The following is a 16,055-nucleotide window of genomic DNA, read 5'->3' on the forward strand; positions in this document are numbered from 1 at the left end:
GACAAGGAGAATATGAGGAATCAAAGTGATGTTGCCCGCCCGTCAGATATTGCTCTATAATTGTTTAGACCAGTATATAAACATTGTTTCTCAAGACGTCTCTTTTTTATTGTGAATAGAGGCCCCTGTGCTTGTTACTGAGCCTGGTGTCTTTAATCCAGGTGTGCGTAATTTACGTAACAACAGGCCCTCTAAGTGACAAATTTAACGTTATTATTTTGAAGGCAGAATCGCCCTACTTCCGCTTTCATTCTGGTTAATTGTGTGTGTCTTTACGCAGCTACTGGGTTTGACAGCACCTCCCCCTCCTCCTCCTCCTCCTCCTCCAACGGTTGTTTTTAGTCAGTCGCACGCCGTGACTAGTGTGTCATCCTTGGGACTGGACTGACCTGGCCCGCCGCGCGCATGCAGCAGAATGGCTCGCCCGGTTCCCACGGACCTGACGGTTCAGACGGCTGCACCGGGGAGCGTCAGGCCGGGCTGTCCTTCAGCCCGCTGCCTGCCGCCACGACACGGGCAAGGAGGTTCGTTCAGGAGAGACGGACGCTGCCTCTGCCCAGAGTGATGGTGGTATTCTCGGCCGCAGGTGACACCGACAAACCGGCTGATGCCATGTCGAGCTCGGACTCTGCGGAGGACGATTTCCGAAAGCCAGCCCCTCCGGCGGCGAACCTGAACCTGGGCAAGGCGCTCCGCTCCTCGCTGAACACATCTCAGGAGGTAGGGCCGCCTTGGGGGACTGACGGTTTCACATGGGAGTGGGCAGTGGCAATGTCAGGTCTTTAACACTGGCAGTCCAATTCAGTAACTTTATTAGAATGGCTATTATAAATATATTGCCAAAGCACTGTACAAAATGTAATTTTCACAACCAGCAAACACCAGATTACATTCAAACCATGAGATGATATTTAGCTTGAAAACATGCAAAACACAATAATCGTCAATATCTGTAATTACGATTAAATGTTTGGTTTGAAAAGATGTAGGCCTAATATCGCCAGTATCTATAATAACGGAAGACTGCTCCAAAACAGAGAAAATGTTATACAAATCATTCCAAAGCTAATAAGGGGCATGATACCTTGTAATAACTGTGTGTGTATCTGCCGGTATCACAAAAACATAGCAAATGTTTTACTGGCTTTTGGCTTGGGGTTGTGTGTAAAACTACTTAAAGTTTAAGTACCATAACACTCTCTGAGCCTTATCTTTCACCATATTAATTAACGCCCAGGCGATATTAACACCATTGTTATACTATGTCTGCTGTCCATGGCTAATTATACAGAAGTATTAGCCATGCCGTTGTCCTCCAGTGGTCGATCATGTGATTGGTCTAGTCGACCATGTGGGGGCTGGACCCTGTCGTGATTGGCTGGCAGATGTGTCACATGGCTTTCGTGTTATTCAGGAAGCCCGGATGTGCCATATGTTTGAGGACTAGCGAACCAGCTGATGGATCCAAACATGGCTCCTGCTGTAATAGCCTTCAGAATAATCCTCTTATTTCTGTGGTCAGACAGTGTTATGGTGTTTACAATGGAGCAAACCGTGCTCAGACAACCGAGGGAGATGTGCTACCTCAAACAGGGTATGCCACGGATCCTTGAAACGTATAAACAGTCTTAAAATATCCTTATTTAGGGTCCTAAAAAGCATTAATATGTCTTAAATCCAGTTATTAGAAGTGTTATTCTTTTCACCATGTAATGACAGGTTTCTTTGCGCTGCCCATTTATAGTTTCACAACTTTCATTAGCTATGTTCAATCAGAAATAAGCTGGTTTTGCCAGCTTTGTTTCTTTATTTTGGTTGTTAAATTGGTCTTAAATTCAACTTGAGATACCATTTAAAAAAAAAAAAAAAAAAGTATTAACTTTGTCTCTGTAAACTCTGCGGATACCCTCTAAAATGAATAACAAGGTACAACCTTGTCTTCCCTCCATGTCTCCCCTTCATCTTTCCCAGTTCTTCTATTGGTTCATTTCTAATCAGTGGAGTTGTTCTCATCAGCCCTAGGATATTTGTACAAACCTTTTTCCCCTTGTATTTTATGTGATGAAAGTTGTTTTGGAGTTTCAGTTTGGACTGAAATATCATACTGTTAATATGATGAACTATTAAAGCTTGAGTATTTTTTTCCACTGACAGTGTTGCACCTCATTTTGCCTCAATGGTACAGTGTTTATCAGTTGGAAGGCACAAGATCTATTTACTGAATTGAGTGATTGAAAATATCCACTTCAAATTCTCCTTGTAAGATCGTCATGAAAACAGAGTTAACACTGGTCCTAGAACTTGTGGAATATCATGGTACTTAGAGAGGTGTATTCCAGACAGGGCAAGTCAGGGAAGGGAATATCAGAGAATTTTACAAATGGGTCACTTTACAGGAGTATAGCAGAATGTATATTCCAACTTGTTTCACACATTCATTACATTAGATGGTTTTCAGTCGAACTGGAGTGGAAACCAGACTGAAAAACAACATTAATAAACCGGGAATGAAGAACAGTTTTAAGTCAGGGAAGTGCTCCGACATAGTAATGGAAAGTCTACGAAAAGTCACCTTATTCAATGTGTCATTGTTAATGGGCGCATTAGTGAGGGGGAGAGGTGTGACAGGGGAAGGGAAGTGTCCAATGTTGTGATACAAATTCTTTTCATAAATTAACTGTGCTGTGTCAATGTGGTTAGGTGGTCTTTAAAGGATAAGGCTGGTGTTTTTTAATGCATTTCTTACCGTCAACAAAGCAATGAATTTGTTTTGCTAACAAGTCTCGTCCATGTAGCCGATGCCCAATAAAGCCATATATCAGTAGCCATAGAACTCCATTGTATTAAAAAAACTATTAAAAACACGTCACAGAGCCATGCTGTTGCTCTGGCAGCATATTTCATCATTGCGATGCACCGGGCCGGCCGACTTTTTCCTCAAACAACTTAATAAGCCGACCGTAAACACGTTTTCCATCTCAGGAAAGTAGTTCCGTAGCACCGAAAATAGTCCCCGTCATAATGAAGAATTTGTTCCCATTTGAATTTGATTTGGTAATAACTAGCCTGACTTTTCATGGTAACAGTTAGCGATTTTTAAAATTGAAACTATGTCTTTGTGAGCTGTATTTAAAGGTTTTTAGCTTACAATTGGAGCCAATGATTTCCGGTTTGAAGGCTAAAAAGGGAATGTGGGAAGTCAGAAAGTAGTAGAGCAAATGCATTGTTTATTTTGTTATTTTCATAGGATTTGTTGACAATAAGAAATGTATTTAAAAACACCAGCCATATCCTTTAAGGTGTACTTGTCTTGTGCGCTTGTCTTGGTTGTTTTAGAGTGAAATGGAATTTCAACTGCTTTGTGTATAATTTAACAGCCAGTTGGCAATTTTTTTTCATTAGTAAAAAATGATCGTGACTGTGTAACTTCCCCCTGATAATTATTTGTTAGCTAACTATAGCTGCTCACCAGAATATTTCATAATGGAGCCTAACTGGGATATTTCCCTTAGGAAGTGACGCAGTCATCATATTCAAAGCCAGTATTATTGTATTTCACTGATCTTTAAAAAAAAATTTCTATTATCTGTGGCAGTGTCTCCAAATCCAGTCCTCAAGTACCCCCTGTCCTGCAAGTTTTTGTTCCAGCTCTACTCTTGCTCACTTGATCTAATTAAGGCCTTAATGCTGATTGGTTGGGCAATAGAAACATATCTACCCGAACAGGGCCAGCATGAAAGTCTGTGGCCCTTAATGGGATCAGTTGTGCAAGAGTAAAAATGGAACAAAAACTTGCAGGTTAGAGGGTACCCGAGGACTGGATTGGGAAACACTGATTTTTTTGAGATTGAGATTTATGAGATTTTTTTCTGCGATTTTTAGAAGCTGTAAATGTGGCAAATACCCACATAACTTCATTTCTCAGCTATTGATTTTACAATGGCTGTCTATGGGGAAACTGGCCTTACCTCACCATTAGCTAGCAGCTGGCCGTGGCACTGCAACTACGTTACCAGGATGACGTGGGCACTAGCATCGGAAGTCAGCCAACTTACTTGGGGCTTGGTGTGCACAGACTGGGAGGAGCAGGGATGAAAACTGCTGTAAGGATGTCCTGTTGTTTGTCCTGTTGGTCTTATTTTTCTACCTATGTCATCACTCTCTCAGATTTTTCTGTCTCTTGTCACTGTGAAAGTGACATTTAAAAAAAAAAAAATGATACCAGTTCTCCCCTCTTTTCTTTCCCCTCTTTGGGTAGGGGACATTTGCTGGGGTGGGTGGGCATTTGGATAAGTGGGTGAGCTTATCGGGGGGTGGAGGGTGGGATGATTTTATAGTGCACACCTCTGCTGGTCTGTGTCTGCAAATATTCATAAATTGACATGCTTGTACATAAAGATGAGATTAAATGAAACTTTATGGGGTTGATGCTGCAGCAAATTCTAATAGGACCTGGTGTCGTGTGTGGTTGGAATGAAAACCTGCAGACTCTCGGCCCTACATGGCACATTATTGGGATGTGCAGAATAGGATTTACTGAGGCAAAGAAGAAATGAGTGTAGAATATTTACAATATCAAAAAATACCAAAATCTGAAATACATACACTATATATAAGTAAGTATATGTCAATATAACCTAAAAATATCAACAAGTATTCAGTATAATATAGGTGGAACCATTATGAAAGTATCAGTATATATGGGGATATGGGAATCTGAAGAATCTATGAATTAGGACTGTCAGTTTCGACAATGAATTGAGTGAAATTGGACTGAAATTTGAATATTGACATGTGAATGCGCAATGGGCGGACAGCGCATTCTAAACAGCTAGAGATTGTATCCGGAGTTGATTCACACTTTGCGTTATTCAGTTTCTTCATGAGATATCGTGAGAGCGACAGGGAATGATAGTCTTTGGAGCCAAGGCATTTCGAGCCGGTTATACTTTAAATTGGCTGTAAAAAAAAAAAAGAATTCCTTTAATGCCTGGGTTATTTTTATTTGCCGTTTTATCCACGCTTTAAAGAAACCCTACTTCACTGTCATAACCTACAGCCTCCCCACCAAATGACCTCTTTCACTTTCTTTCCATTCCCATTTAAGTTCCCAGAGGTCATCCCTCTGAATGTGGGGGGCACCTACTTCACCACCCGCCTGTCCACACTGCGGCGCTATGAGGACACCATGCTGGCTGCCATGTTCAGCGGGCGTCATTACATCCCACGCGATGCCGAGGGACGCTACTTCATCGACCGCGATGGAGCATACTTTGGGTGAGCGGCGCTGTGCGTAAGCCTCACCCAGGCTGTCCTAGACCAGGAGGGTGAAGTCAGTGGATCTCGACCATGTGCCGTAAAGACCCAAGAGTCTGTAGGTTTTCACTCTAACCAAACACAACAAGCAGCTCATTTCACTGATTAACATACTTTAAACCAGCAGAAATCATCTGCTGTAGTCAGGTTGGAATGAAAACCTGGACTGTTGGACTTTGATAGTACATGCTTGAAAACCACTGTTGTAGGTGAACACACTTTCACCAAATAGATGATTCAAATCTGAGGTCCAAATTCAAGATTTTGTTATGAGGGCACTTTGCACATTTTTGTGTCCCTCAGTTGCTTGAATAGAGAGAACAGAGTTTTCTTCTTATCCGCTAACGTAATACAATTAAAAAGTGAAGGAAGGGAAAAAAGCATGAACAAAGAAAAATTAATGATGAAATACTTGCTGGTGATGATGCTTCATCTTGCAGCAGTGATAGCAGTCGTTCTGAGAGTTGCATGGTCTTGCCTACAAGTAAGCATTGTGGGCAAAATAATGAGATATCCATATGCATAATCATGACGGGCACAAAGAGGCTTAATTTTTTGACCAGCCCTATTTAGCAGCTTTCCATTCATTGCAAATGGCAAATGAATAGCATGGCATGCTGATTTGGTCATTTTGGTCAAACCTTAAGTGAATCTGGGCCTCAGTGTGTTCAGCGTATACTGTATACTACCATACTAACCCACTGAGCACTAGACGTGATTTCAACATTGCGTCTCTGCTTTAGCTCTCATATAGCCCAGGATCTTTTTGGCAATATATAGCCCAGCTTTAGACCAAGCAGTAAATACATTATTACATATTTAAACATTGCATAAACAGCTGTAAATGTCAAAAATATGCAGCAGAGAAGTACGGACATATGTACAAGATAATACTTTATTTTTGTTATTATACCACAGAAGACGTCTAATACACGTTCACTTTTAAACCCTCATTTTAGCCTAGACATCTATAACCATTTAGACGTCTTTTAAACAGCTAATCAACATAAAATCGCTCAGTGGGTAAAGAGCACAACATCACAGCAGTGTCCCTCAAAGAAGGACTCGTCATGTAGGAATACAGTTTTGTGTGGATATGCACCAGTGATACGGTTTCCATCCAAAAGGGACATCTTGAACTTCCTGCGAGAAGGCGAGCTTCCTCATAGGGAGCGGGTGAGGGCGGTGCATAGAGAGGCTCAGTACTACGCTATTGGACCCCTGCTGGACAGCCTGGAGGATACTCAGCCACTCACAGGAGAGAAAGTTCGCCAAGCCTTTCTCGATCTGCTGCCCTACTACAAAGGTGACAGGTGTTTTCTTCCCTCACCACATCCACATAGCACAACCAACACAGTACACAGATAGTTTCTAATAGTACATCTGCTACCTAAGGCTGTCATACTAAGTTGATTGTTAATGACTGGCTACCTGCTGCCCTTAGGCCAATTTACTTGCTCTTTTAAGGTGCTGCTTGTACCATTTTACCATCTATAAAACATTAGCACATTCATTTCGGCCATATACTGTATATACTGTACATATACAGTATATATATTACCTTAAACCAGTGGTTCTCAGGTTCTCAATCCTGGTCCTTGGGACCCAGAACCCTGCTGGGTTTTATTCTAGCTATCTAATCAGGGACTAATTTACACCTGGGATGCCAGGTGAATGTAAATACTTACAATTAACCACCCAGTAGAATATAACATCAGCAGTACTCTCTATCCCAAGGATTGGGATTGAGAACCACTGCCTTAAACAAACGAGACCATCACATAGAAGATTGTCAGCCTCTACCGACCTCTACACTACATTTTACATTGTGTGCCGCAGGGTCGGATTTTGCGGGAAATCTGCAGAACCACTTTATGGCACAAAACAGGAAGAGGGCGCTGTTCTTCTAGCGCAATTGCAGCTAAAGCTTGAGGTTTTGGCAGTGGCAGATGGTGGAAGGAGTTAAAGGCCGATGGAAAATCACTTCCAACATGTTTATCATCTTCAGGGAGTGGGAGGGGGACACACAGGGTTTATGAGAAATGTGGTCTTAATTTGGAGAAAACGTAGCACCAACACTATCACTGGTGTGAGTTAGAGGCTGCCAATTGTCTCGTACATGGTCTCATTTGTTTACAGTAATAATACCAATGTAGTAATAAGTTTAAAGTAAAAAGTCACTCCTAAATGGTTGTACCTCTGCTGGAAGAAGTGAAACCAAACACATGCAATATCTTTGCTCTCTTCATGCTTTGCTGAACAGCTATATGACATCAGTGAGTCATCATAAATATTTAAAAAGGTCATTAATAAGTAGTTGTTGTTGCAGACAATCTGGAGCGTATTGTGGAGATTGCCAAGCTGCGGGCCATGCAGAGGAAAGCGCGTTTTGCCAAGCTGAAGATCTGTGTCTATAAAGAGGAGATGCCCATCACGCCGTATGAGCGTCCTCTTTTTAACTCTTTGCGCTTCGAGCGCTCGGACAGCGAGACAAAGCTCTTCGAGCATCACTGCGAGGTGGACGTTTCCTTCGGACCTTGGGAGGCGGTGGCGGACGTTTACGACTTGCTGCACTGCATCGTCAGTGACCTGTCGGACCGCGGCATCACCGCCGACCAGCAGTGCATCGGCGTTTGTGACAAGCACCTTATCAACCATTACTACTGCAAGAGGCCCATCTATGAGTTTAAGATCACGTGGTGGTGAAACTGGAAGGAAACAGCCTTCCTGTTCTTCCTACTGCTGTGGCTGACAGGACCAGAAAGCAGATGGATGGATGGCCCCTTTTTACAAGGGTTTAACTGCAATGGGTTTTTGTATTGAAGCTGCCGATAGCCAATATTTTGTGCTGATATTCAATATTTTTAAATTTGACCATTTTAATGCCCAAAACGATAGTTATTCAGCATTTCCCCTGAGGATTTGATTCTTGTCGGGGTAGAAAAGCATCTGAAAAAGCATTTAGACCATCATGGGATACACTCAAAACTCTCCACTGAAACCCAGAAACCCAGAATTTGGGTTTCTGGGTTTCAGTGGAGAGTTTCTGGGCCCCCCCCCCCCCCACCCCCACCACCACCACCACCACCACCTATACGGTGGTAGGGAAACTCTGGGATACATTACTGCCCTACAAAGGCAAACAGCATTATTTGTTCTTTGTGTTTTAAAGGTCAAACGTCATAAGGTTTAGATTTAATATCAGCAAAAAGTTACCTACCCATAATTGCTGTTTAGATGATATAGAGTCCACTTCTGTACCAACATTACTTTAATCCAGCCTGAGGAATAACCTAATTTAAGTAATTTCTCTGTTTCACTTCTCATGCTACTTACTGCTTTGTAGGACAGAATAGGCCTTTAAATTAATAATGAATTTACAAAAAAAAAAAGGTTCTTGCACATTTAAATGAAAAAATAAAATGTGCAAAGAAAATCAAATGTCATGTCAGGTTTTCCAGACTGTTTGTAGCTGTGGTCAGGGAGGAACCTCGAACATATCAGAGGTGAACCATATGACTGGCTGATATATGATTTTTAACAATATCGGCCCCATGTATCGGCAAACCGATACATTGGCAAACTGTTATATAGATATATATTTACCCAAATCTAGGTTGAGATGGGATGGAGTTCAAGATTCAAGTTTCTCCCAATATCCAGAACTGAAATCAAAGAAAATGAGCTTGTAGTAATGATTGTTCTTTTTTACAGGAACTGTGTTATTACAGTCCAGTCCTTGGTTCAGGATCCAAATGGGTTACTTTTGGATACACTTTGAGTATATTTGAATAATGCAACATCCTGAGGTGAAGCTAAATGTCGGCAGTTTTGATTCCTAGGTAAAAAGTCAGGGTTAGCGGTTAACATCTGGTTAGAACTTTTTATTTATTTATAAACTTTTTATTTATTTATAGTTTTGTGTCATTCACTTTTGCTTTTTTCAATATTCCCTTCAGTGGCCACCTGCTTTTGGTCTTATCGTATAAAACTCTGGGAATTTCATATACCTTCAAGCATAAGCTAATATTCTCTCCAAGTTTTTTAAGTTTTCAAGGTGAAATTCAAATTGTGGTTACTGTCGTTATTTCTGTCCTTTTGGCTCCAATGTTACTTATCCTATTGAATGTTTTTTTCATAATCACAGTGTTTCTTTGCTAACTGTGTCTTTGATTCACAACTGAACTGGATGCAGCTTTACCAGCTGGTAAGAGATTTCTCGGGTACTGTAAATGCCAACATTTAAAGCTGAAATCTAGGATTTCACAGATTTACCCAGTTTGTCTCCCCCTCTGCCAGCGAAAAGTATTCGCTGATGTTCTGATGTGAAATGATGTTTGCACTTCAACCAAACACGGCAGTATTATATTATCAATTATATTTCAATTAAGGTGTAGCAGCCAGTGTCACTCGTGTGCCGTCAGCTCACCAGTAAACAGTTCCCACCAAATAAAAATATCATCCCTGGACCAGGTACTTTGACTTTCAGTGACTGTAACTTTTGTTATAAAATTAGGCAATAATATTGCTTATGATGGTGTAAATATTGCTACTTGACAGTAACAGCAGTGTGTACGCTATCAGTAAGGTTGGCCAAAAATATTTTTGAATGTAAGCACTTTGGGTAGGCTAGTATGCTAACTAGCTAGCAGCTACCCAGTGCAGGTAACTTCTGTTGGCTAACGTTAGCTGGATAGTTAGCAGACTTTCGTCCTACCCAGTCAAAAATTTGAATAGTGGTATATGGAGAACGTCTCCAACCATGGTAATACTGCCAATTGGTATTGTGTAACCTGACTCCACAGTCCAGATGGATAAAATAGCTATTTATTACTGGAAAAAAATCCTGGATTCTAGCTTTAAATAACTATTTTTATTACTGATGCAAGCATTTTAAGCATTGACATGACTTATTAACTGTTATATAGTTTGAAATGATATTAGAAATACCCCACAACCAAAGGAATCGTATGCATGAGGGTTTGGAAAGAGTACAACCAACTTTATACACAGACAATAGTTTCAACTTATGAAGAACTAATGAAAGTATAAAAGACAATCTCCCTAGATTGATGAATTCAGATTGTATTTTGAAGCTGTAAGCGATTAAGTTTGTGTCATTAGTAAACATCAGTACAAAATAGATAGCCTGCAACTATATTTTGAAGCACAGTGAAATCTTACAGTTACAAAGAGGTTATTTTCTATCAGCAAGTGTCACCTTTCAGTATACTTACAGTATAATGAAAGTATACTGTAAGTATACCTTTCAGTATACTGTAAGTATACCTTTCAGTATACTTTCAGTATACTTACAGTATACTGTATACATACAGTATACTGTGTATACATACAGTATATTTCTAAATGAGACGCGCAGAGAGAGATGAGAGATGCAATTACTATTAGTTGTTAGCTGTTAGGCAGTCCCTCCAGGAATTTGTGGTTTTGTGATTGCAGGTTTATTTGGAAAAAATTAACAGTTCCCCATAAATACTGCACAGGCACTTTTGTTGCATAAACCTCCCACATCCTTAAAAATGATCGCAATGCTCACCACTAAATCACCACAATTTTATCATACTTAAGAATGGAATCAAATCTCTTGTCAAAACCCCGATTGTTGCAACTGTAGCCTTGTGTGTCACACTTTTTGGCAATCATTGCACTTTCACAGGAATTAAGCAGAAAACACTACATATTGTCCTGTAGTCATTGTAAAACCAAGTGTTTTTGGTCACAATAAAATCACATAGAAATCCTGGAGGGACTGTTTCTGTTTCTCTTTAAGTTAACCCAGACCCAGAGTTTCACTCAATTGGAAAAACTAAGAGTCTAACAGCCCCGCAACACTGCATTTGTGTCCCTGCCAGGAATCAAACTCGAGTCTCCCAATTGAGAGTCTGCAATCTAACTCCCTGCGGCACACTTTCACCCATGTGACCATAAAGTGGTGAACAGAGCGAGCGAGCGACAATGCCCCTGCTGTCGCGGGGGCTAAAAAGCACTATGTGATTGTTGAGGGTCCCAAATTGGCCAAATGGGCCCTAGATAGAAGGTAAGGATTACAGTATACTCTATGTAGGGTTGGTCGACTGGACAAAGACATCGCCAGTGGAAATTCCCTTGCCTTCTTTCTGCCCATCACACCTACAGTTGGTTTTCTTTGGTCCGAACCAGAGTGGAAAGGTTTACTTTGTTGCATTTTTGTATTTGGTTTGTTTAGATTCACACTGACCAATTACAAACAAACCACGGCTTGTAAACAAAACTCACAGGCACTCACAAGTAGCTTGTTTATTGGACAGTTAGTAGTGTAGTAACTTGTCATCCCACCAGGTTAGAGATTTTGGCTGTGAGGGGGGCAAAACAAATCCAATTCCAGTCTCTGTTACTTTAGCTAAGCACGATGGATTTGTCTGCGCTCTTCTTCTCTGGTGTTCAAATCAGAGAAGCACACATGAAGAAATAACTGAATTTGAGCATCAGTCCAGACTTCATTTTCTTATACTACGTTCTCTAAGCATGAGGAACTGCATCTGTCACCTTAACTCATAAAACCTTTTTGGGTTTTTTTGGGGGTTGGTTCCTTTAGTTGGTTCAGATTATGTTCACTCCTAACAAACCACACCACAGGACTGAGACTAACATGTTCAGGCGTCTTGGTGCAGATATTTGGTGCCGCCTGATTTTCAAATGCCATTGTTCTCACCTGGCCAAATGAACCAAATTAAAGAGGGAAATGCCCCAGAGTCCAAATAAACAGCTCCAAACATGCTGGGGGTGAACATGCCTTTAAATTACCTTGATCTTTGCATCTTAAAATGTATCATAGTGCAAGACACTCAAATGGGGATGCACACACACGGGCAAAAATGATGCTCAAGTTGAATTAAAATGTATTTGGAGCCTAAACAGCCAAGGTTTCCCAGAGCCTTCCTCAGGGTGGCTGGTTTAGTGCTGGTCCTTCCTATTGGGAATCAATGCACTGCCACCTCATACTTTTTCATACTTTTTTTTACTTTGCATGTAAAAACTAAGTTTCAACTGAAGTAAATACATCCACACCACAAATATGGACAAATTCATGCATTGTATATGGTGCATTGGAAACATGAACTCATCTTTCAAACAAGCATCGATATATGATTGTCAGCTGTATACAGCGGTCAGTGGAGCTCTTTGACTTTCCCAGACTCTCAGGTGTCACCAGAGATTTTACTTGCAAAACTTAACAAAACTAATAAGCTGAAGACATGCACTTTTTTGCTTGCGAGAATATAACTTGGGTATGGGCATTTTGCATTCCCAGTTGCAGTGGCAAAATAACTTCACAGCATTTAATAACATTGAATCCGGTTCTAAAAACAGGTGTTATAACTGAATCATCACACGTTTCAAAATAAACTACAGGGACCCTAAATGAAGTAATATTGTGCAGAAACATGAGCAGCCCAACAAAAAAAGCTATCGGTAAATTTAGGCCATCTCCACAGTAAAAACTGCACTGTCCTGTGATATTGGGAAAATGGGCTTTAAAGTCACAATGAAACCTTGTTAGCAAATAATCCATACCATAAAATATATGCCTATTTAACAATAAATGCCAAAAAAAAAATGTACAAAATTAAAAGATTTCTTGTACTTTTATATTAAAAATCCCATTACATTTACTTCCTGGAAAACTGTATCTTTAATGGTTACCTCATGCTGTACCAGTAGGGGTGCATAAACTCAACCAAACCATCAAATAAAACTGCCTTTCTCTGATACTGAACTGATATCCCATTGGTTTACACTTTTGAATGATCCTTCTCCATATTATGTCCTGTCCCAATATCCTGTTTCGACAGGAAATGCGTCAAAATAAGGAAGCAAGATGTTCTCAAAATGCTGTTTCATTGTGACTTTAAATGGATGCAGTTCAAGTGAGGGGAGGGAGGGTCTATATGGAAAGAGAGTAGTGCCAGAAGAGACTGAATTGCATACATTTTAATTTGATACTGTGGTGCTACCAAAAGGTAGCTAGTGAAAATGTAGAAACGAGACGAGGACAAAAACATCAACTAATGAACACTAGTAGTAGCGGTAGCAGCAGGCTCTCTGATGTTGTTGGATTGAATGTTTGCTTGTTTGCTTTTCTTAAGTCCCAGGATGTGTGTCTCTATGGAAGCCCATTCCCGTCACTCAATAAAATAAAAAACAACTGAATTGTGACTTTATTTCTCGCAACTGTGACTTTATTTCTCAGAATTCTGACTTTTTTTCTCCCACTTCTGGCTTTTTTTCTCCTAATTCTGGCTTTATATCTCATAATTCAGACTTTTTTTTCCTCACAATTCTGACTTCTTTTTTTGCGAGAAAAAAAGATTCAAAATTCCGCGATATAAACTCAGAATTCTGAGGAAAAAAAGTCAGAATTGTGAGAAATAAAGTCAGAATTGTGAGAAATAATGTCAGAATTGTGAGGGAAAAAAAGTCAGAATTGTGAGAAATAAAGTCAGAATTGTGAGAAATAAAGTCAGAAGTGGGAGAGAAAAAATCAGAATTGAGAGATATAAAGTCAGAATTCTGAGAAATAAAGTCACAATTGCGAGAAAAATACTCACAATTGAGTCGTTTTTTATTTTATTGAGTGGCGGGAATGGGCTTCCATAGTGTCTCAGAGAGCTCCATCTGAATTTAAAAAAAAAATATAAATTATAGTTAAAAGTTAAAATTCCATGCTAATACTCACATTCAGTTTCAAGCTATTGTATTCAGTTTCAAATTGAGCCTTAACAAATTCACATTTTTAAATAATTTATTCAAATTGAGCGTGACATACAAATTTCTCCAATTCAAATACAATCTCTGCTGGCACTAATCACCTTAGAGGTCAGCCACAATCTTGTGTAAGTTGATTAAGGTCTCCATAAAGCTAGGACTATACATGTATAGACCCACTAGATACTTTAAAACAATACACTTCTGTAGGCCCATGGATATAGGGCCTACAGAAGTAAAGGATTTTATACTTTCAGTCCTACTACTACTACTAACAGTACAAAGCAGAAAACAGTACCTGTCCAGCAGTGATGCTCTTATCACTAAAAACAGCAACTTGTGAGAAGTTTTGATTGTTCTTTGTGTTTTACATTTTAATTATTTGAGTAACTTCACTTAGTGCTTATATTAAAGTATATTTCAATAGCTACAGTTTCTCTTGCAGCATGGGATAAATTCGTTTTCATGAAGTTTCATAGAGATGTCTATTAAATCCAGCTTAAGTGCCTTTTCTTAAGTGCACCACAGTTTTCACTTTAACGTAGCTTCACTAACTAATTGTTGGCACTACAATGTGACAGTTTTTCTTAATTTTCATTGTTTAAATTTAAGTTATTTGAGGGACTGGGCACAAATAACAATGTGAAATTGATTCACATCTCATATAAAACCTACCGTGCTGAAAAGCTGTAGTGATTTTTGTTGATGTCTAACTGTATTGTAAAATATTTGGATAAAACAGCAGCACATGTATGATAGCTGAACAGACAGTAGAGTGTTGGTCCTACATTTTGTGATGGTGATGTCCAGTAAAATCAATTACAAATGTCTAATATTTGACAGTTGTGGGCTCAAAATCCAGCATGTGAATGTTTTTGACTGGGTTTACTAAATTTGAATTTCTCAATTAATAACTGGTGAGTTAGAGTTCTGAGCTATAGGTTACCTTCCTACTGTTGGGTGTCCTGTTTTCCTTTCTCTCTAAACAAACTGTAGATAGTAGGCTGCCCTTCAACTGTTTTGCAGGTATATTGTGTAAAAACCTTGGATATAATGATTATTGTTCTGGAAATCTCTGAATTCTCTTCCTTTACTGGCTGTTGAATGTCATTAGCAAATATCTTTGCTGGCTGTAGCTGCACACTGCTGATGGCACAGTAAAGGTCAAATAATTTGCAGCTTTACCAATGCTCACAATTCAGTCTGCAAGGCAACTCTTGCATTAACATGTTGCATTATTTGTTGTAATGCTATGCTATATTGTGTGAATAGTAAGTCATGTATATTTTATGGATTTTGTAACAAAGTAAAAAATACAGTTTGCCTTAGTCTGTACAAAGCTGTGTCTTTGTGGTAATTACCCCCCCCCCCCCCCCCCCCCCCCATGTTTGATACATCTTTAACATGGAAATGTCATATTGAAATAGTAGAAACAAACTGTAAAAAAAAAAAAAGTGATGAGATATTTACCCAGTAGGCTACCGGATGGGGAGCAGATACAGTTGCCCTAAAAAAAACATTACTCTTATTAGATCAGTATTGGATTATGGTATGGGTCGGCAGCTTTAGATAGTATTCAAGCTCAGGCACTGAGGATATGTGTTGCTTTTAAAACTACATCATTAGAAGCATTATAGGTAGAGGTAGGCGAAATGCCTTTGCAATTAAGGAGGAAGCAATTAATGGTCAATTATTAGGCTAATGTCCAAGGACATTATTGTCATCATCCTGTGAAGAAAATGAATCTAGGTTGGGCAGCTGACAAGATTAACAACGTCTTTTGTGGGGAATATATGAATGAAGTGGGTGTTAAGGAATGGAACATCAGTCCTACAGTTCCTCAGCCGTTGGTAAACTAATATTTGCAACAAACTGGTCACATCATTAAACCATTAAACTCTTAAATCAAGGACACATAATGAACAGTTGGTGGCGATAATACCCCGGTGAGGAGGTGATTCGCCATTAAAGAC

General features: G+C 39.7%; 1 protein-coding gene across 1 annotated transcript; it reads left to right on the plus strand.

Moving 5' to 3' along the window:
- Positions 1-405: 405 nt before the first annotated feature.
- Positions 406-8,159, plus strand: kctd7 (potassium channel tetramerization domain containing 7). The gene is made up of 4 exons (XM_071909987.2): positions 406-720; positions 5,108-5,277; positions 6,444-6,622; positions 7,646-8,159. The coding sequence occupies exons 1-4, from the start codon at positions 406-408 to the stop codon at positions 8,020-8,022; spliced, it is 1,041 nt and encodes a 346-aa protein (XP_071766088.1). The 3' UTR covers positions 8,023-8,159.
- Positions 8,160-16,055: the final 7,896 nt, after the last annotated feature.

This window comes from Centroberyx gerrardi, chromosome 11 (genome assembly GCF_048128805.1).
Source record: "Centroberyx gerrardi isolate f3 chromosome 11, fCenGer3.hap1.cur.20231027, whole genome shotgun sequence".
In the NCBI taxonomy this organism is placed as follows: Eukaryota; Metazoa; Chordata; class Actinopteri; order Beryciformes; family Berycidae; genus Centroberyx; species Centroberyx gerrardi.